The sequence below is a fragment of the Dermacentor andersoni genome, chromosome 10 (genome assembly GCF_023375885.2).
Source record: "Dermacentor andersoni chromosome 10, qqDerAnde1_hic_scaffold, whole genome shotgun sequence".
NCBI classification, from domain to species: domain Eukaryota; kingdom Metazoa; phylum Arthropoda; class Arachnida; order Ixodida; family Ixodidae; genus Dermacentor; species Dermacentor andersoni.
The window spans coordinates 41,124,221-41,146,107 of record NC_092823.1 but is presented as its reverse complement, the minus strand read 5'-3'; the positions used below and the strand labels follow the sequence as shown (position 1 = coordinate 41,146,107).

Below are 21,887 nucleotides of genomic sequence, written 5' to 3'. Positions count from 1 at the left end.
GACAAGCTGAAGGAGTGCTTCGTAGACACATCCATAAAACGGAAGCGTACCGAAAATATACTTTTGAAATATGCTGAATTTCCAAGTTAGACATACAGTAAGGACACACAGGATATACTGAAGATGTTGAAATCTGTGGACCCATTAATCGCAAGAAAGGTAGAAAAACTGGATTATGAAGTCAGAAACACACGCATGCGCATGTAAGTCCCACTACTTGAAACACCCAGCGGCCGAACAGTCTTGTTTACAATTCCCATAAAAGAAGCGCTGTTTCACTTAAACAGCTAGTGTTCTTCTTTCTTATATAGTAAGCTTCGACTAAATCCCGTGCGTTGTGATTTTTGCATCTGTCGAGAATCTATCTCGCCGAAACGTGATTCACACATGGAGGCCTTGCAGTGTGCGGGCAAATGCGGTTTGCCGTATTTTAAAAATATTTGGGCCATGCTCCCTGGCTCGTTCATTTATACAGTGCCCAGTGTGTCCCGTGTAGCGTAGCCGGGGAGCTTGGCGGAAGCAACAATGTGATCGGACGTAGGGTAATGCAAGCATACTACTTAGGAAAGAGAAACTCTTAAGCGCATAAGTGATACATCGTATTTCGATCAGAGACGAGGTGGTTAGACGTCTTGCTGTCTCAGGTATTGAGAATGGTGTGTGCGTGCGGGTATTTGTCCACATATTCATGAGTCTGTACCGTAAATAAATCAGTTTCATGGGCTGTCATAGTCAGTGTGTCTTCCTTCTTGTTTGTGCCTTTTGTGGCCCGCATGACCTTCAGGCAACCTAGGCGAAAATAGGTTTTCTCCTGAAGGGTTCTATGCTAAAATACATCAGGTATAACTTTGGGTGTGAAAGGATTTCACGAAGAATTTCCAGTTCATATCAACTTTGTGCATGACAGCATATGGATCGTTCTCGTAAAACGCTAGAACCATAAAACGCACCCTAAAACTAAGGTGCTGGTGAAGTATTGTGTGTTCTTGCAAAGCTGTCTGTGGTTGTCAAGACACTCTAGCGGTCGTGGAAGGTATACTGTTACTAACGTACTAAAGCCCGAGTGTCTGTTGTTGTCTGTGGTGTCGACAATAATAACTTCGATGTTTTATCTTGGGTGATCTCTCAGTGTACTTGCGGTGTGTCCTTGACGTTAGAAATATAATATTCTAATTATGGGCGTTCGATGTTTCCTTTTAACCCGTGTTTTTGTCCAGCGGGATGCCTCTGGCCATACTTTAGCCAGACATTACCAGTGACATGGTGGGCCTATGTAAGAGCATCGAAGATTAGTCGATTGCTGCCTCCTCTGGCGTTGTCATGTTACCAAGTATGATGAATAAGTCTCTGTTGTCAGTGAAGCTTGAAGCCATGGTTGACATTATCTCAAAACATACTCTCTTCTGTGACCCTTCCAAGAATGCCTCCGACCCGCCGCGACATGTTTGGGTACCGCCTGCGACAAGCATGCTGTATAGAAATGATCTCCATCCGAAACCGGCAAAGGTCATACCGAGTCTCACTGGCTGAGTAAAATTATTGTTGAACATATAAAAAGATATGAAGAAAGGCCTTCATTTAAGAGTTATGGGCTGCATCTTTTCTCCTCGTAAAGAAAAAGTACGGGTCGTGCAAGTTGTGTGCAGGTTATCTACAAGTGAGCCTTACTTAAAAAAACACGTTCCTGATCGTATCTACAACTGCATCGATCCTCTACTAAAACAACACGTTCCTGATCGTATCTACAACTGCATCGATCCTCTACTGTCGGCTGCTTATTTTTCGTACGTGGACTTCAGATATAGATTTGCAACTTTGGTAACTATGAAGTCGTTAAATTGACGAATTCTAATACCTTCGGAAAAGGAAAACTGCGCTCATAAGCCCTTTAATAGAGGTGAAGTTTATTATGTGTCATGCAGTGTCGTATTTGCAATGCCCCTTCTATCTTTTCGCCGTTTGTGGACACACTTGTCCGCAGCCTGAAGTAGAACATTTCACTTTCATATATACCCTAGACATTGACATCTTCAGTAGCGTTACGTTTCATGAGTACATTGAGCACAAGTGTCCTCTTTACGTAGTCCTCACATGGCTCGATGGGGCTGCACTGACCTTGAGCTCTTAGTTGTCACTTTTCTGACCATGAAACTTTGTCGTTTTCACCTTATATATAAGCATGATGTTCGATTTGACCTACAAGTCGTCACAGTCGCCAGCATGAAGCTACTGCGCTCGCTACGAGGCCATCAAATATTTTTGGATCTGTGCTCTGATTTCCAGGGTCTTCCTCCCAAATTTGCAAAATGGATTACTTCTTCACTAGCATGCTCGTCAAAGATGATTTAAATTTTTCCAACAAGATCAAGCTTGGATTCACGTGGCACTGCGTTACGCTTGGGAGGCTGGCATTGCGCCCGTTCTAGTAGTTTTCATCTGAAATCATTCAGACCCCCTCGATGAACGACCTAAATATGTCTCATGCACAAAAATAGATGGCTTGTGGCATTGGACTGTACATCGAAAGTGCCGCTTGCACCTAAACTTCATGGCCCACTACACTGGCCCCTTCGACATTCTGGCGTACCTCGGTGGCATTACTTACGTGATTTTCAGGGTCACGTGCATTGGGAGTCATTGTGGCATTACCAGTTTCGTTCATGTCGCCGTTTTTAAAAGTCTGCACTGTGTGATTCCTGAATAATTCCCCCCTCCGGGCACCGTGTGCAATGTGGACAGTGCTACGATATGGCGGACGACTCGCGAAGAAGAGGGCTATGTTCTCCGGTGCTCGGACTGTATTAGTAGCTACGCCTCTCATTGCCACAAATCATTATTTTATATCAGATAAACGTCTCACCCTAAGAGAATCACGAACAAATGCTCAGCAATAACGTCTTTATGAGATCCCTTTCTGCAGACAAACAGCGTCCCCCTCAATTCCTAACCAACAGAAATGTGAATTTCTTCAAATAATGCTGACCAAGCTTCAGCATACTACGTGTAAGGAACAACTGCTTCGTTAAGCAAGTCGCAAATGTACATGATGCTGTATTTCAGGTGAACCTAAGATACCTGGACATGAAAAATCCGCGGGTAAGCTACATCCTCGTTGGAATTACACGCAGCAAAGTAAGTGTTGCAGTCAGTGTTCACCAGCACAATAGAACAGCGCTGAGAACTCATCAGTTCTGCTCTGTAGTTCCACTATATTGGGGTTCTTTGCACAAGCAGACATAGTCTGTAAGATCTCGAATCCACTTAATAGTGGTATTAGCGTATTGTGGCTATATAACTGAGTGAACAAGCGAAAAGAGCGCTTCATGCTTTGCTCTCAAGCTTTTGCTCCGCGTTCCCGCTCTGTGCTCAGTAGTTGCACAAACAAAAACAGCTTGTTCAGGCCAAGACAGGTCTAATCCTTCTAAGACAACTGAAAGACTGCGCTCTCTGCTGGGTGTCATTTTCCGCACCATCAAGAAACTGACCACGTGTGCCTCCACAGTGTAAGCTCATAACTAGGCAACGACTAGCCGAGACTGGAGCCCCTTTTGCCGTCCCTCAAATTTATAGACTCATCACAACTAGTTCAAGAAAAATAGTAGAGGAGCAGCAACAGTATTCTTTGGGCCATAACGGCGATATCATTTCGCAAAGAGCTTTAGACGTGGATAGTGCCACCCAAGTAGTCTCCATTAGACGGCCCTGATATCTAGAAAAAAATAAGACCACAATTCCGTAACGGCAATAATGGGAAATGTGCGAAGCTTGTGCGAAGAATAGCGTACCGCCGTTTGTTGCGTGCTGCTTTGCCAAGCAGCCCAAGCGTAACCTTAACTCCCCTAGGCAGCGTCACTTTTCTCTCCGCACTGACTGCTTCACACATATAACGGCTCTTTGCGAATCACGTGACACCCATTGCACATGCGCACTGCTGCCTTCCGCTGCCTTCTAGACTCGCGCAGGCGCCACCACGAAGGCCAGAAGGCATAGTCTCCCTCCCTGTCTTTCCGCGATCACGAATTATCGCGAAATGTGCGTTCGCACACTAGGAACACTTATAGCATGCCTTTGTGCCCATACCTGGCTCCAGGCGACACACTTATCGCCTAAATACCGTTTTTCACTGTACTGAAAGTTTATTTCCTCCTGGAAAATTGATCTCAGCACCTTGGAACGTGAAACATTCCTGGTGCACTCGTTATGACATGTATTTGATACGTTAGGTTGCATAGAGTGGGGCTTTTCACGCCAGCGTGAGTAGCCAAATATTGCTTCGCATTAAAAGGTGAAGGTCGCGTAATGGCGCCCAGGTAAACGTGCACTGTGGCAAGCAAAAATTTTCGGCGACGATCGCGCTTGACATGTTTTGGCGACCTCCCATTGAAGCACCCACCAAACAAAAAGTTGCCTATATATTGACCTTCGACTAGACTCAGCGTCCGCAGTATGCTATAACGAATGCTCAACAACGTAGGTAACATAATCAATAAATTAGATGCATCACCGTTCTCGCGCTTGCCTTTTTCACAATTTGACGTGGTTAGCAGACAAATACGTGTTCGCTCGATAATCAACGCAGCCCTGTGGATCTTCAGCCAAAGTGGCCAGTGACTTTAAGGGATGAAAGTACAGCCGTGCACTCTTTGTACCACAACCTTGTAGTTGGGTGTCAAATAATGCCAGGAAGTAAATACCTTAAGAGCATGTAACGAACAAATGTCGTCTTCTCGGTCAACGCACTCACCACTAGTGCAACTGACCTGCAATTAAAGTGGCCGAGAAAAGAGTTAACCATTGGAGAAAAACTATTGTTTTTATTTCTTTCCTTGACGCAAAAGTGAGCTGATTGGCAGTGTTCAACACACAGCTCTGCCAAAAAGCATGGCTGAGATCCTCATAATCGTGAATATGGCCAAGCGGATAAAAAAATCAAAGATGAATTATGCTTTTCGCAGCGTCAGTGTCCGGAGTTTGCATTTCTTATGAACTCAACACCGCCGACATTTCGCTTATAACGTGCTGTGTACTTTTCTTCTTTGAAAGTTATTTAAAAACCCAGCACGTTCGATGAAAAAAAAACAAACGATTACTGTCTCCCACATTTCCCTAGAGGTACTTGTAGTGTCTTGTATGTCACCATCTTTATTTTTGTTTACTTAGTGTGTGTGTGTGTGTGACAGTGCGCTGCTGCGTTCTTTTGGCGGAACCCCTTACGATATAAAACAAGGTGCACAGAGCCTACAAATAATGAAAATTACTCTAATTGCACGTATCTTTTCCTCAAAAGCTTTTCCTTGAATTTCCACTCAGGACGATTCTTTCGCTAGTCACAAGCAGGGCTACCTTCTTGCGGACCGCACGTTAGCCGCGCTGAAAGCTTTAAAGAAGGAAGGCAAAATACCTGGAAATTATGACCTGCTGTACCTTTTAACCGGGTAAGTGAACATATTTTATATATATTCCGTTACTCTTAAAGACGGGCATAGCGATAGCTGCGTTATCAGGTATACTGGGTTGACCATAAAGAAATGCTAGAAACAAACCATTGCAGCTCGTGTACAGAAATGTATAGAGCTTCGTTTTCTTAGGAATAGCCCATAATAATTATCTTTTATTACAGCCAAGATCTTGGAGCGGTGATAGATGGAAAGATGGACCGAACAGTGAGAGGTGAGTCGAATGTGCTTCGAGAGGACAAAACGTATTAGTGCACATACTACACTCCTCCATGATTAGGGTGTTAAGATCTGTACGACGTAAGTATTTCTGCCCTATTTACTGTCATTAACTTACTGAAGTATCGAAAGAAACTTTCTTGATTTTGTTGTCATAGAAGGGAATGCAGTTAACCTAGTCGTGCATTTGGCGCAGAGCTGACTTTGTTCAACAGGTACCCTCACTGAACTCAGAGCGCATGCGGTCAAGTGCTCTAAAGACAGCTCTTTTATCGCATTATTCACCACACCTCCGTAGGCCCCATGATTAAAGAAGTTCGCATGCTATTCGAGCAGAAGTTGAAGTCTTGAAGGCTAAGGGGTGGTGTCGAAATCATAAGGGAAAAGCCCAACTACAGACCAGAGGCAAAACTAGAGGCAAAACTTAACCACAATATTTGTGCAGAACCACACAGAATTCTCGTATCAGAAGTATGTCTATTGCTGAGGCCACCTGTGGCGTTTCGGTCGCTTGGAAGAGACGTACACTTACTCAGAGAGGTGTATCTATAGTTTAATAGCAATGTGTGCTATTGAACTCACTCGGCCATTGCCAGCACGTTCGTGCAGTTTAATGAACAGCAACTTACGCGCGAAAACGTACAATTATCAAGAATTCAGGCGAAGACGACAGCAAGAGGCTAAAATCATGGCCACGGAAGTTTTATAACGCCACCTGCATCTGCAAGAGCGTCCCCCCAGTGACCATTAAATGCCTTCATTTCTTGCTTGTGGCCATTTCCATAGGTTCAATAAGTTACCTTGTGCATAATGGAATAAACATGCTTAAATATCTCTTTCGTAAATTTAAAGTATATGTTTGTCAAAGAGCGTGGCTCCCTGGTGTAACTTGACGATCAATAAGCTTGACAGTTCGTCTTGCGATGCGGAGTCTCTCTCGCGGAAAGTTAGCTATTATTGAGCTTCAAGCTTCCCGTTCTTTTTTACTATTGAGCTGCGACTGCGGGCGAGGCATTAAGCCCGTATATTCGTGATTAGTCACTTTGATCTTGGGACAGTGTAATACCCCTGTCAAGCGGGCAAGTTAAGTGCACTTACGGGGAGTGCACTTCGGGACCTTGAGTCACACTTTAGGCAACGCGCTTCTTAACGGGAAAACAGAGTGCACTCGCAGTAAAAAAAAAAAAAAATGGCGACAGACTAAGAGCGCGTTTTTAAAGATGTAAATTAACAAGAGAAAGCTGCTAAAAAGCGATTGTTTTAAGTAGAATTATATATAAAAACAAACTTCATCTATTTTTCTCAACAAAAAACGATGTTTTTATAATAAGTGTGTTGCAAGTCAATGCTGGCCAAGACGAATGCCTAGCCAATCCAAAACAACACGGTGGCGTGCGGCAGTTGATCCTGCTAGAACAGAATATGAGCGAGTATATATGAGCAAAGACGGCGAGTTCGATATTTAGCTACACTGCAAAATGCCAGGCACACGGCTCAAAGCACGACCGGCGTGGTCAGCACGCTTTCACACCAAAATAAACGCGAACTGAATGAACATGGCGGCGCCGCAGTGCCGCATCATTCTGGCGCCGTTAGTTGCGTACATGATAAATTTGTTTCTTTATTGTGCTGTTTCGCTTCTCGCTAACCGCAAATTATATTGTTAAAAGCTGCTCAATAACTGAAATGAACTTCTGTGTCCTTTTTCTATGCATTACATTTTGCGTTGTTGAAAGCGTTGGTGGCGAGGCTAGGCACTCCTTCAAACCGTTGGCGGCGAGGCTACGCACTCGGCCAGCAAAGTGCGTTCCGTGAACGTACTCCGACTTGAGTGCACTCATCTGAGAGTACACTCCGCTGCGACGTTAAGATTTGATAAAGTGCACTTAAAAACCGAGTGCACTCGCCGTAAGTGCACTTAACTTGCCCGCTTGACAGGGGTATAAGAAACGCTTTAGCTGCAAGTTCTGCGAAGTATTGCCAAGACAACGCATCTGCCAGTCTTTACACCACCTGTGCACAGACTCAAATAAACAATGAATAATTAGAGGGTTACGAAAGGCATTAAGTTGCTTGTAATTAACGCAGTCATATGAAAGGAGCCATAGTTTTCTATTAGTAGATAGCGGGCAAATCAATAATAAATATTCTGAAAAATGTTAAGATCTTAAACACTCTGTTGTACACCTGATGTGACTGGGCTTATTGTAGGTGCAGTGACGTAACAGTAAAAATTCTAAGCGGTTAATGAAGTGCTTTCATTTGTAATGAACAATGGTGCTACTTCGGAGTGTTGGTTCTAATGTTTTACTGGTTTCTTTTGTGAGACGCTCTAGAAGGCTTTAGTGTAATGTAAAAAATAGATTGATTTTCTTGCGCTTATCAATGAATTGCGCTATAGAACTTTTTTCTCTCTAAATCTTGAGTGATTGTTGAAAGGCCCTCAAAGAAACCGTCGTCCTTCCTGGCACAGAGTTATGCGCTCTTAATTACGTCTTTAATAAATTTAATAATATTTAATAATAATAGTAAATAATAAGCTAATTATCGACGGTTGCCTGTAATTTGCTGCATGATTTGTGGATAGCTTTTATTTTGCGGTCTTCCCCATCTGTGAAAACAGTGTCTGCCTTTTTTGACTTATCAAAGGATAGGCATAACTACCCAACCAAACGCCACGCTTAGGTATTCAAAACACGTTTGAGAAGTTTGCTGCAACTGTGACCTTCTTTTTATCTATACTTCATAACAGCTTAAGCGCGCCTTCCTAGGCGACAGTCATTGGTTTTATTTGTGTAAGACCGGATGCTTCTTTGAATGCTAGGCTTCCATCATCTATGCTGTTCTACAGTGAAAATTTACTAGAAATGATCGTAGAAGCACTTTACAAGAGTGCCGGTTTACAGGCACTTCGAAAACTTGATTTGGGCCGAATCTTTAGGGAAGAGCATTCGCAAAGCTATTAGCTTTTGCTTCCTTTAGTTCTGACCTCGCATTATTAATAGCTACTGCGAGTTCATTTATAGCCATGCTAGATACACTACAACAATGTGCCAGTCAGCGAGCGAGAGATCTGAGAACCGTTCAGACCGCCGGCAGGAGCCAAACAAGCTCTTTTTTTTAATTCACGAAACTGTGGCTCTCTATATAGGCATGTCTTTGCTGACAAGAACATTACTTGAGGATGCAACCCTACCAGCGCAAGGACGCAAGCTTCATAACAGGAAGCGGAGCTGCTGAATATAGCCGTCTGGATCGGGCTTTTCAACAGTACGTGGTGCGAAAAATTCGCCGGACAACCACAACATTACGCCATAGACCAGTTCCGCCGCTGTGCAGCCGAGGTCTTCCTCGAAAGAGGAAAGAGCGCATGCTTAGCAGAATGAGAGGAAGGTCTTTAGCGCAAGAAGAACCATCCTGGCGGGCCATCAAGGCAACTTTAAGCTCACGGCGAATACGTTCAACCACTCCGCTTGCCGATATGTGATACTCAGCAGTATGAATATGGCGGATGCCAAACAGCCATCTGAGTGCGCAGGAGAGATCACATTCAAACTGTCGGCCGCGATTGGTCGTAACAACGCTAGGACATCCGAAGCGCGAGATCCAGCCATCGACAAACGCTGAAGCCGCTGTAAGGGCCTTTATGTCAGTGAGAGGAAATGCGTCAGGCCATCGGGTATAACGGTCTATGCTTGCAGACAACTTTCTGTGGCAATAAAGAAAAAAACTACGGAGGCAAAGCTCGCACAAGAGACAGCGCTTGTGAAAAGAGGCCAGCGTTTTAATTCACTTTCGTTTAGACTGGGGAAGACAAAACATAAACACCTTGCAGGCTGCAGTTAAATAAGATAGAACACACCACTGAGTGTAAAAGTTTACTTATTTTGCGGCACTTCCCTTCCGTGTCTAGGGAAACGCGAAACCGTCGCACGTGGAAGCTGCGTCGATTCAGCGACTGCTCCGAGCAACCAAAATCACTGTCAAACACTACCGGACTACTTGGCTTATTAACACATTTGCAGCAGGCACGCACCCGTAGCTATCCGTTCATTGGCACAGACAGTCGTCAGCTTTTATTACACAAGTGAGTATGTAGCGGGCACCTCCGCATGGTGGCAGGGGGCGTAAGATGAGGATGTAAAAGGGATTGAACCGGGCTTCAGGTGGATGTAAGGAGTGAATTGGTGATTTCGTGCGTCGTGTCCTCCTGAAGCGTTGAGAGTGAAGGCCTTCGCGAGTCCAGCGGCACACGTCACACGCTGGGTAGCACGAGCTCCGGAATGACTTGTGCCGTGTAGCTTGTCAAATACTTCATGGCGGACCCGGAATAGAACCTATGGGCGTACTCGACTCCTTGAGACGTCCCAAGTGAAAGTGCCTGGAGGAAATGGAAGAGGCATGTCGGATAGCGCTAACGAGGTAGCAGAGGACCGGAGGTCCCGGAGCTCGACGTCGAAACGCTGCGCCGTAGCAATTTCTTCAAAGGGGCAGCCGCGGATGTTGCGTCGATGCGGGAGAAGGTATCTGGGGCTGCGTCCGCTGGGCATTCAATGATTTCCTTTAGCCGCTCGCGGCGTCTCTGAGCCACCATGCAGTCCGTGCTCGAGCTAAGCCACAGCGTGGTCAGGATCGGCGTCCAGGGACTGCCGACCTTGTCCAACACCGCGAGCACCCATTGATCGCGACCATGGAGGCGGAAGCTACCAACGGCGACGGTCCAGCAACAGAAGGATATCCAAAAGACCCGGCGGATGGATCATGGCACACCGCTCGCGGCCGGCGGGGACGCCGCGCCGACGTTAAGTCTAACCCAGCAGCCCGCCGCCAAAAGACGCAGTACACGAACCAAACTGTACCACGACGACCTCAGAGGCCCCCACCTCTGATGATTTTAAGGTCATCCTGCGCCCGAGAAACGGTCTCACATTCGGTGAGTGGCCTCGCCACTCTGACTCACGCCGTCGGCATCGAGGCGCGCCTGAAGGAACAAGAGGTCGACGAACTTCATTTACGTGTTCAATGTGCTCAAAACATCGTCCTTATAAGCATGCCAAGCGAAAGAATCGTGACCAGCCTTAACAAGATGACATCGCTTACACTTGGCCCGGATCGCTACCCCGTCTCAACATACATCGCTTCCCTCGATAATTCCTGCAAAGGAATGATCACGGGTCCCGACACAGGGACTACACCAACCGAACCTTTCGACCATCTGTTGGTACCTGGGGTGGACATCCTCCATGCTCGCATGATGGGGCGAACAACCACGGCTATCATTACATTTGCTGGCCTCAAGGTACCGCGCTACGTGAGGTATTATAGGGCCGAGTACCGATGCTACATACACACCCCGAGGGCCCAGGTGTGCAGCATATGTCTTACAGTGGGCCGCCGTGCGGACGTCTGCCCCACGTCAAGCATTAAACACTGCACCACAAGTGGGACTCAAAACCCACCCACTACTGAATCTCACCAGTGCCAGTCCCGGTGCCTGACGTGCAAAGGGGATCATCCGATACCAATCGCAGCTGTCCGGGCCGGGCACGAAAGCCACCCAACAAGCAACGAGTGCGCGAGGATCTCGAGAAACAAGAACGGCAACACCATCGTCCTCTGACCCAATCTAGAGAGCGACGAAGCCGATGGCGGTCCTGATCCCGGTCCCGATCTCGGTCCCAATCCCGGTCACGATCTCGGAGCCGAGGCCCTGGCGAGTGTTCTAAAAACAACGAGCGGGTACCACCATCATCTTCATCATCATCCTCATCACCAACGCCGTCACCACCATCGGCCAAGAAGAAGCCGCCACCACTACAACAGCTACCATTAGCAGCGCCCGAAGGGCCAGCCATACCTAATGGGGTAAGTTGGGCGGAGGGCCCGCCACCTTCACTGCGCAAATCTCCCTCACACTCATCCTTACCACAAACCCAATCCCACTCAGAGGTGCCTAGTACCAAGATCCCTCCCCAATCCACAACTGCATTGTGCCGCGACCTCCAGCATGAGCTTCGACGAGAATTGCACCGAGCTATGCAGGAGATGCGAAAAAGCATTCTCACGGAGGTCAAGGAAATGATCCGAACCGCCTTTGTAGACTTCCAAACCACCGTGATGGAATCAATGCTACATGAAATTGCCAGCGAACTCAAGCAGAGCGTGAGAGAGTTCTCGGCACAACCCCTTCCCCCTAAATCCTCCTCCTCCTCAGCCTCACTAGTCGCACGCGCTACACCAACCTCAGCGCCGTCACCCGTACGTTCGCCCAGCCCAGCTACAGAATGATGGCTCCTGCAATGCAAATGCAAAAATAAACGGCGGGACTGACGCTGTGGTACCCCCGGTACCCCCTGCGAGGAAATAGCAGGGAGTACCGATCTAAACGGGGCTTACTGCAGTAGTACGTTGCCGCAGCGTCGAAACCGCCGGACATCGTACTTCTCCAAGAGCCGGGCGCCACACTTGTTCCTATCAGTGGCTAAAAGACAATTAGGGGCTCGGACGAGGCGAAAGTGTGCCAGCTCGTGTCCAGGAAACTCACCTATACCCATACTACTCTCATGCCAGACATCCCTCATCAAATCATTGAGATTGTCCCCGCGGACACGCGATAAAATAACCTGTACATCTTAAATTTATACAGTGCACCTCGTGATCGGTGGGACAATCTTCAGTACCTACTCTTGGAACTCATCAAGCTGGGTCCACGGTCCGTAGTGTGTGGTGACTTCAATGCCGCACACGTGGCTTGGGGCTATCGCAGTAACACGAAAGGGCTGAAGACTTTGGGACTTCATACATAATCACCGATTCACCCTCATAACAGATCATACCAAGTCTAGTCGCCAAGAAAATAATGTCGAGAGGGACACTTGCCCGGATCTCACTTTCACAAGGGGGGTCCATGGCGAGTGGCTGAACACTGGCGAGACGCTGGGTTGCGATCACCACATTCTCTTCATCCGCATCCATCGCACAAGTTACAAACGCCCTGAAAAGAAAACTTGCATTACGAATTGGACCAAACTTCGCGAAATCCGTAGGGATCGAGCCACACGAGATGAAAGGCCCAGAAATTATGCCGCTTGGCTCAGTGATTTACGCAACAATCTAAACAAAACGGTATTCAGAGACCTGGATTGGGAAGAATTGGGGATAAGAGTTAATGGTGAATATCTTAGTAACTTGCGATTCACTGATGATATTGCCTTGGTTATTAACTAACGGGACCAATTGAAATGCATGCTCACTGACCTGGAGAGGGAAAGCAGAAGGATGGGTCTAAAAATTAATCTGCAGAAAACTAAAGTAATGTTCAACAGTCTCGGAAGAGAACAGCTGTTTACGGTAGGTAGCGAGGAACTGGAAGTGGTAAGGGAATACATCTACTTAGGGCAGGTCGTGACCGCGGATACGGGTCATGAGACTGAGATAATCAGAAGAATAAGAATGGGCTGGGGTGTGTTTGGCAGGCATTCTCAGATCATGAACACCAGGTTGCCGTTATCCCTCAAGAGAAAAGTGTATAACAGCTGTTTCTTACCAGTACTCACGTACGGGGCAGAAACCTGGAGGCTTACGAAAAGGGTTCTGCTTAAATTGAGGACGACGCTACGAGCTATGGAAAGAAGAATGATGGGCGTAACGTTAAGGGATAAGAAAAGAGCAGATTGGGTGAGGGAAAAACAGCGAGTTAATGACATCTTAGTTAATATGAAGAAAAAGAAGTGGGCATGGGCAGGACATGTAATGAAGGGGTGAGATAACCGTTGGGCATTAAGGGTTACAGACTGGATTCCAAGAGAAGGGAAAGGTAGCAGTGGGCGGCAGAAAGTTGTTTGGGTGGATGAGATTAAGAAGTTTGCAGGGACAACATGGCCACACTTAGTACATGACCGGGGTAATTGGCGAAGTATGGGAGAGGCCTTTACCCTGCAGTGGGCGTAACCAGGCTGATGATCATGATGATGAAACAAAATGACTAGCCGCATAACCACGACGACAGAGAACCCCGAGGTTGACCCGCATCTCCTACATCTGTGGAGCGCGCACTGAGGCCTCACGAAGCGATGTAAGTGCCAAAATTTCAATAGAAAATTGTGCTACAGAAATATCCCAAATCACGAGAGTAGCCCAGGAATACGCAGACCAGCTAACCAGTGCTAACTGACAAACGTTTTGTGGTAAGCTAAGTGGTACGGTTGGCAACACGAGAACCTGGGCAATCAATCGGTCGCTAATAGATCAGAGAAACACGAAATCCCATAAAAATCGGCAGCTTCAAATGTTCCTCCGCCAGTACGGAGGAGACGGAGACCAGCTCCTGAAGGACCTTGAACAAAGGTACCTTTCTCGTGCTTCTAAGCCAAGCTACCCGGACTATCCGTACAGAGAAAAAAGCGACCCGCTAGGCACTGACATAACTGTGCACGAAATCAAAGCCGCACTCCCAGACATTCACAGGAACACGGCACCCGGTGAGGACAGGATATGGTACAATCTACTGCGAAAGCTCCCGGATGAGGACCTGGAAACGCTGTGTGCTATGTACAGTAAGCACTGGCACGCCGTCACTCTCCCTCTGGAACGCTGATGTGCCGAGATCACTTTCATGCTCAAGCCCGGAAAGCCCCAGTCGATCCAAAATTTACGGCCAATTTCCCTCGCATCACGCATTGGAAAGCTGCTTGCGTATGTCATCCTAAAACGGCTTCAACCTTTGTTGGAGATGCAAAATTTCTTCTCCCACACGCAGTTTTGATTTCGCCCCCATCTGTCCCCTCACGATGTTCTTCAGATAAAAAAGGATCTCGTTGACTTGATAAGCGCAGGTGTACCTCGTGACAGGAGACCTCGAATGTCGCCACATAAATCAGAACTATTACTAATCCGACCCCGAAGCAGCTCTGAAACGTCAATTCCAGTGATTGAAGGGAAAATTCAAGGCATACCGATTCCCGCTACACAAAGGGTCCGAATCCTTGATTATCACCTTCAATCCGATGCCAAAGCTAACTTCACGGTAGATCTCCTTTCACGACAGTGCGAGCAAATCATCGGTATTATGAGGCGTGTTAGTAACGGCCACTCCAGACTCAAAGAAGCCGATATGCTGCGGTTGGTCAAGGCATCCAATATCAGCCGGCTAACTTATCACCTCCCATACCATGGCCTGACGCTCTCTCAGACCAATCGTGTAAACAGAATTATTAGTAGAGCCGTTAAACAAGCACTCGAAACTCCCGTATATGCTTCCACGGAACGACTACTTGCTCTCGCGGTACACAATACCATCGAGGAACACATCGAAGCAGACAGAATGGTGAAACTCGAGCGATTGAGACTGACCCCCACAGGCAGGCATTTGCTCTCAGTGCTGGGCTACCCACAGCATTCACCCTCTACGCGAGAGCATGTCCCAGTCCCCTCAAACATCCGAACCTTACTCACCATAGCGCCCATAATTGTCGCCGGCATGCACCTCTTAGATACCTTCGGAAACTCCTCAACTCCCAGCCGGAGGGCACCGTTTATTATACCGACGCTGCCCACTATGCTCCTGCGATCAGAAGCAAAGACAAGTGTCGGTGGTGGTGGACGATCAGGGTAATATCGTCACCTCGTGTAGCATCCAAACCGCGGCTACGCTCACAGGGAAGACGTTGGCCATAGCACTCGCTATCAAAAACGTCGTCAGTCACATGAAAAAAACACCAAAACACGACCACATCATCATTACAGACTCTCAAGACTCATGTCGAGCTTACCTACCAGCACACGTAAGCTTCCCGCCATTCCAGATTCCTCAATACCACGCATGAGGCTGATTTGGACACCTGCTCATGCCTCACTGTCGGGCGATGACAGCGTTCATGCGGCTGCCCGAGAGCTAACCTGCCGGACACCTGGCAGTGACGCGAGCAACCCGTATAATTCCCATAATTTGCCCAACACATACCGTGACACTCTAGACATTTACAGACTAGGGCGCTTGCAATATCACCCTCCACCCAAATCCTTCTACCGGAATTAAGCCGTATCCCTGAGACGGCTTCACACCAACTCATATCCGAACCTCCTCCTCCTCAACAAGTTCTCCCCAATCTTATATCCCACAACGCGCCTCGGCTGCAGTGCACCACCGACGACGTTCCACGTCACTATTGAGTGTCAAAAACCACCAAAGGATATCCCTGTTCTACAATCCCCCAACCAACATATGCGCAGTGGAAGGCGATCCTCCGTCGCTCCGAGCCTCAGGTCTGGCTGGCCCTGATACGACGAGCACGCGCGGTAGCGACAGCCGTTGGGGCCCGGGACTGAGGGCGCCAACCACATAAATCCTTTCACTTTATAAAAAAGCTTGTTCTCTCTCTCTCTCAATGATTCTGTCGTAATCTATCCGCTGGCAGTACGATGCATCAGGCACACTCGGCGATGCCCGCAATATATAAACATGACCATGGCTGTAGAACTACAATCGCAATACGAGAACGATGTTTGCCTATGGAATTCCACGTCACGCACAAGTGTGGTGCACAAGATCAGGTGGCGGTGGGAGGTGCCTGGAATGAGCTATATTTTACTACTCTAATTTGAGAATTGGTTGCTAAAAAAGTAAAACCGGCATAGTGGGATGTTATTTCGTGTACACTCTGGGCTAAGCCACTGTCTGGTGTGGGCTGTCACCGAGCATTAAATCACAGAATATATGTGAATTAGCGAAGTTGAAGTACAGAGAATTCAAATATATTTCTTGCATGATAAAATCACTTGGAATGACTAGTCTGGGACTTGATGCATGGCGCTGCATGTAATTACAAAGTGACGGAGTTTCGGCAATGGTAGCCGGGGGCCTGCAGTATACTTATCCCGCAGTAATGGCACGTAAACCCATCAGCAATTTGCCAAAAAGAAACTGCTTCTGCGCCTTGAACATCTTGAAGTACACTTTGAAAGATAACAATTCGTTGAATAAAATTGGCCCACCGCCACGTTGTGTGGGCTGGTCTTTCTGCGTATTTTGGGGCACCTATTAGTTGACAATGATGTCACTTCTTAGCCAGGTTTCTGTTGTTGCTACGAAAGGAGGTACTAATTCCATTAGAATACATACAAGCGGATGTGATTGCTTTATAAAACTCGTGCATTTAAATTTATAACTTGCTTCTGCTGTCGGTGGGGCCGTAGTTCGGGAAACTCATCTTTCCGCTTTTTTTATTGCGATAACGTTTATTTCGACTTAAAACTTTTTGTGCGCTAACAAACAGAGACAAAGAATAAGGGCAACACAAGGACGAGCGCTTCAGTTCGACACTTGAACTGAACTTCTCGCCGATGACGTCGCCGTCGGCGTCGACATTGCAGTGGCGATCCACCTGCATTTAGTCATATGTGTGCTATATGTTTATACATGCTGCGTATGCATGGTAGATCGCTATAGTATTCCACGCTGTAGTTGCTCAAATATGGTCTAACTTTCTTGGCTAAGCTATTACTGAAAATTTTGAGAATGGCAGCCCGCTCACAAATGTCAGGAAACAACGTATTCATAACGCATGGATTTTGTCTTTAATCTCCGCACAGTATTAAATATTGCATGCTCAAAACGGTGTCAATGCTCGAGTCCTTAAAGGGCCGCTCACCAGGCTATATAGCAAATTTCAGTTATACGCTAGAAGTTGTTACGCACACTCTAGGGAGCGTTCTAGCGCAAGGATTTTTGAAATTGGTCCATTAATAGGCGAGGTGTACATATTTTCGTGCCGAGAACCCGTGATTTCACAAGGCGAGCGCCCCTGTTAGAGAGGCAAGTGGAGGGACGCTCTCTCCACCTGCCCCGTGTAGCCTCCGCAAGCGAAATTCCTTTCGTGTGTTTTCTCATGCCGGAGCAGGAGAATCGCGTGACCCACACGCCAGGGGCCCTCATTTTCTTTCTCGCTTTCTTTTCTTCGGTTTGCGACGCACTTACGGTGATGGCCTCGAGCGCGAGGTGTTGCGCTTGTCCTATTTGGCGTAGCGCACGATTTTCCGCGCTGTGCACCAGAACAGCCGACCGGTGGTACAAGTCAGTGCTGCACTAACACCGAGCAGATGTAAATGGATCACAGAGCGTGATCACGCCCTGGGGCACGGTAGAAAATGCCATAGTTTCGTTTTCAGTGCGCACCGCTGCACGGCATGGGATCATCTTCTAGCTGCCGTACGAAGTAAAACTAAAGCACGCAGACATTCGGTTTCTGTGTTTTGTTGTTTCTCTAAACATTAATTCGTCTATTCAAGCAACCAAATAAACATATAAGAGATGTTGCCTTAAATAATTCTCAAGGTCACGTGTCAGTACGAGCGACGTCACAACGCAAACACGTGTACATCGGTGCACTAGCACGTGTTCCAACCCTCCGGATTGGAGCGCGGCCGCCACGAGGAGAAGGGCAAACGCGTTCGCTTTGACATCTCAAATGATTCCGCGGCACGTTGTGATGTAATATTTAACAGACACGATCTTTAGTCCGCATTGTATGCACTGAGCTTGTCGGCTCAAAATGGCATGACCTGGCGAGCGGCCCTTTAAAGTGGCGTAATTTTACTAGCAGGGCCCTTTGCGTACAGCGTAGTGACGCCTGTGCTATGTCATTGCAGACGCTATAAGGCGTGTTGAAGCTTTTATGCGTGCCAGATGATTTTGGCGGATCTCCGTATGCAGCGTCCGCGTTTATTCGACACGCGTATAGTTTGCCCTTATTGACAAATGTTGCCTGCAGACAATATACCTGAAATTAGTTGTTATTATGCGGAGTTTCGGCATTGAGTAGGAAGTTTCTGGATTAATGTTTTGGGCCAACACTGAATGACAGGCAGGAAACGTCATTTGTTGGTTTAGAGCAGGTACAGAGGACGAGGAAGAAGTAGTTTGGTGAGCGACTTGCTTTGTACTTGAGCAATCTTTTGAAAGAACATCATCAACAAAAAAGCAAGGTTTGAGCAGGGAGACCGATGCAAGATATTCGGCTGCAGTGAGGTCGCACATTTGACGTAAAGCAGATGAAATATACGCCTGCCGTCACATGCGACGAGAACTGTCTGTAAAAATGTGAAATGGAGCCTTGGAGGGTTCGGGTGAAGCCGACTTCCCGGTTCCTGCCTTGAATTTCTCTCATATTTCAGCAAGAGCTTCCAAAAATATTTTTTTTATTCACTTCATATATATGCTTGTTCATGACGGTTTTGTACATTATTATAAAGATAAGCATTTTTTTCGGGTATTTATATGCGCCGTTATTGAAGTGCTAGAACACCGGCTGAGAAGTTCAAGTGCAGCGCTAAACCATGACTAAATTGGGGCACTTTTGCAGCCAGATAAGTTCTTGTATCTTGCTAGGTTCAGCCTCTGGTTGACTTATTATGCAGTCTAGCCCATTAATGAAAAACGGGTAACAACACGGCCATGAAAATGCTGCGAAATCCCGGTCGTCTTGACAAACCAGTGCAGTCAGCATTGCCACCCGCGTATGGTTTTTGCCTCTTTTCTGCCTTACCAAGTTTCCTCCTCGTGGCAAACGGAGCTTTGTGCCGTTTGGGAAGCGTAATGTACTAATATTGCTTAATTTAACATTCTTTTTCTTAAATGTACCTCACAATGTAAAAATCGCCATCCTTAAATCAAGCCTAGTAAATGAAATCATTTGTTATAAGCAACACCTTCAGAATATTGCGCTAGAAGTGCGTCACTTCCACTGAGCCTACCACCAGGAAGATGACAGCATAGATCTTTGCGTCGAGATTGAGAACCAATAGAACGAATAAGCTTCTATGAGGTCGACCCTTGTCGGAACGGGGCCGAAAGATAAACAAAGGTTTTTCCGAGGAGAGAAGAGCTACTTGCGAAATTATTTCAATATGTTCTATGGAGGATGGGGGGGGGAGGGCGAAGGCCGCTCGAATATAAACAGCATTATGATAGAAAAGTGAGCGATTTGGCATGCGTTCATGATGTAGCTGGTGGAGCGCTCATAAATGGACGAATAACGAAGTAAGCACCAGACATGCGCTCAGAGAGCAGGTAGCAGCAGGAGAGTGGCAGCAATCTGTATGAAGTACCCAGAAGAGATCAGCAGGCTGCATCATTGAGTTGCTGCCGTACCCTTCCAGTATCGCCAAAAGGGTGAAGCACCGACAGCGATAGGACGCTTTAGCGTTGCGCTTGGGTGGACTTGTTGGACTTGGACTTCTTGCGTGGTGTTGAACTGTACGCTGGTGTGACCATTAGCACGATGGAGAGCACCAGACAACTTCTTCTCAGCACAAGGAACATCACCCTGGCAGGGCTGCCACGCATCTCACAACGCTGGCGTAATGAATAGGTTCAGGCATCTCGGAACACTCATGACGTTTCAGACCAGCGCATGCGCTCCGTAAGCAGGCAGGAACGCCGGTGTGTTTTTAGTGCCGTGCGCACAACGCCCACGCCAGTCTCCAACTTGAATATTGCTAAGTCCAAGTTAAAATCATAAAGGGTAGGTTTTGATGCGATTTTTTAATACTGCTTTCGTTTCTGTAGGACTCGCAGCTCTGGGCGCTGTTTGCTCACAGTATGCTGCGGGCGAAGGAGAAGACACTGCGAGGACATACAGCGGAACCCACACGATGGCTCATGAACTGGCACACCTGTAAGTGAACCTAAATTGAAAATCTTTTTGTTTCTGTTCGACGGAAAATATGGAGCTTATTCAACTACGCCGTAGTGTTTTGACAGTCTTACCACTTGCAGCGGCTCGATTTCCGGTTATAATTGTTTCGACTGATTATCAATATAGTCAGAGTTTCGCTCGTCGCACCAATTTTTAAAAATCTATGAATAGCATCTGTTCTGATCAGAAGAAAGATTACTAGTAACAAATGCATATGTCGATTTATCGTGCAGAATCGGAGCACCACATGACGACGGGTGGTCTAACGATCCAGAATGCGCGTGGACACAGGGATACATGATGAGCTACGTGGATGGCGGAGTGAAAAAATATCGACTTTCTCGGTGCAGTGAGGAAAAGATACGGACCACTTTCAAGTGAGCTTTAGCAAAGTATCTGGCTTGAACTATAGATCAATTTTTGAAGTAGGCGATGTGGTAACAACTAAGTGGCATCTTTCATAGTGACATAGTTTGAAGGCACTGTCTGTCCTCCTTCGCGCAACTCTGTGAATCTTTCTTTCAATTACTTTCAGTGCGAGAAAAATACCACATATTAATTTTTTAATATTCACAGTGAAGAACGCAGCAAATTTACTTTCGATTTCGTGGCAAGGACTATGTAGAAAATAAATCTGTTGTGTTTTTTAACGTGGATTACTTCAACTACTGATACAGTTGCCAGGCACTGTAATATTTCATTAGCTTATGGGCAGTACTGCACTGTGTATCCATACATTTTCTTAAGGTATTTCTATTAACCTCTCTGTAGACGAGTTGCGTAGTGTATAAGCACCTTGCCCTATATATATATATATATATATATATATATTTGCCGACCAATGCCTCACACTCTCATTAAGAAAGCCACTAATAACATAAATATAAGTGAGACCCCGCCTTTTTTGGAAAAGGTAAACTGGTGTTGTGTTTTTATCATATGGCCACCGGTGACCCTAGGCTAATTTTGTCTAATGATGCGTCTACCATATTGAAGCAAAGCCCCGCACACACTTTATGGACACCTATTAGGAATCTACAGAACGTCTTTGATTCCAACATAAGGCATTTAGAATTAAACTCTATATATATTACGTACAATTTATACGTACAAAATACAAAACTATAAGTTCTTTCTACAAGCTTTAGCAGTTCATGCTGGTATCACATTACTGCTGAACATGTATGTTATCTGAAATATGAGTTTTGTTTAAGAGGTTTTTATAGAGATAATTATTATGCTTCAGCGAACCAGGGCCACTACAAATAATGTGCACTGTATTTCCCACAATCAACAAATATAATAATCATTTACGCCTTTCTGTCGCAGGAAGCTTAAACCAGGATGTATAGAGGTCAAGGCGAGCCAAAACTACCTGAAAAACCACAGGAAGTTCCCTGGCCAAACAATGCGCGAAGAGTTCTATTGCAGGGCCATCTTGAAACATCCCAAAGGAAGCCGAGGGAAGGTGATAGTGAAAAAGGTGAGCTACCAAAATGCACGGACATTTCTCTTTCAC

The 21,887-nt window shown here is 46.5% G+C and overlaps 1 protein-coding gene across 3 annotated transcripts in view; it reads left to right on the top strand.

Annotated features, from left to right (window-relative positions):
- The window catches only part of LOC126519178 (venom metalloproteinase antarease TserMP_A-like), a 65,362-nt gene that overhangs the window by 33,988 nt on the left and 9,487 nt on the right, over positions 1 to 21,887 (top strand). For all 3 annotated transcript variants that reach the window (XM_050168793.3, XM_050168794.3, XM_055065253.2), the window contains 6 exons: positions 3,061 to 3,132; positions 5,311 to 5,435; positions 5,621 to 5,670; positions 20,239 to 20,347; positions 20,602 to 20,745; positions 21,698 to 21,851. In XM_050168793.3, the coding sequence (XP_050024750.1) occupies positions 3,061 to 3,132; positions 5,311 to 5,435; positions 5,621 to 5,670; positions 20,239 to 20,347; positions 20,602 to 20,745; positions 21,698 to 21,851 (654 nt within the window). The remainder of the gene's footprint in view (positions 1 to 3,060; positions 3,133 to 5,310; positions 5,436 to 5,620; positions 5,671 to 20,238; positions 20,348 to 20,601; positions 20,746 to 21,697; positions 21,852 to 21,887) is intronic.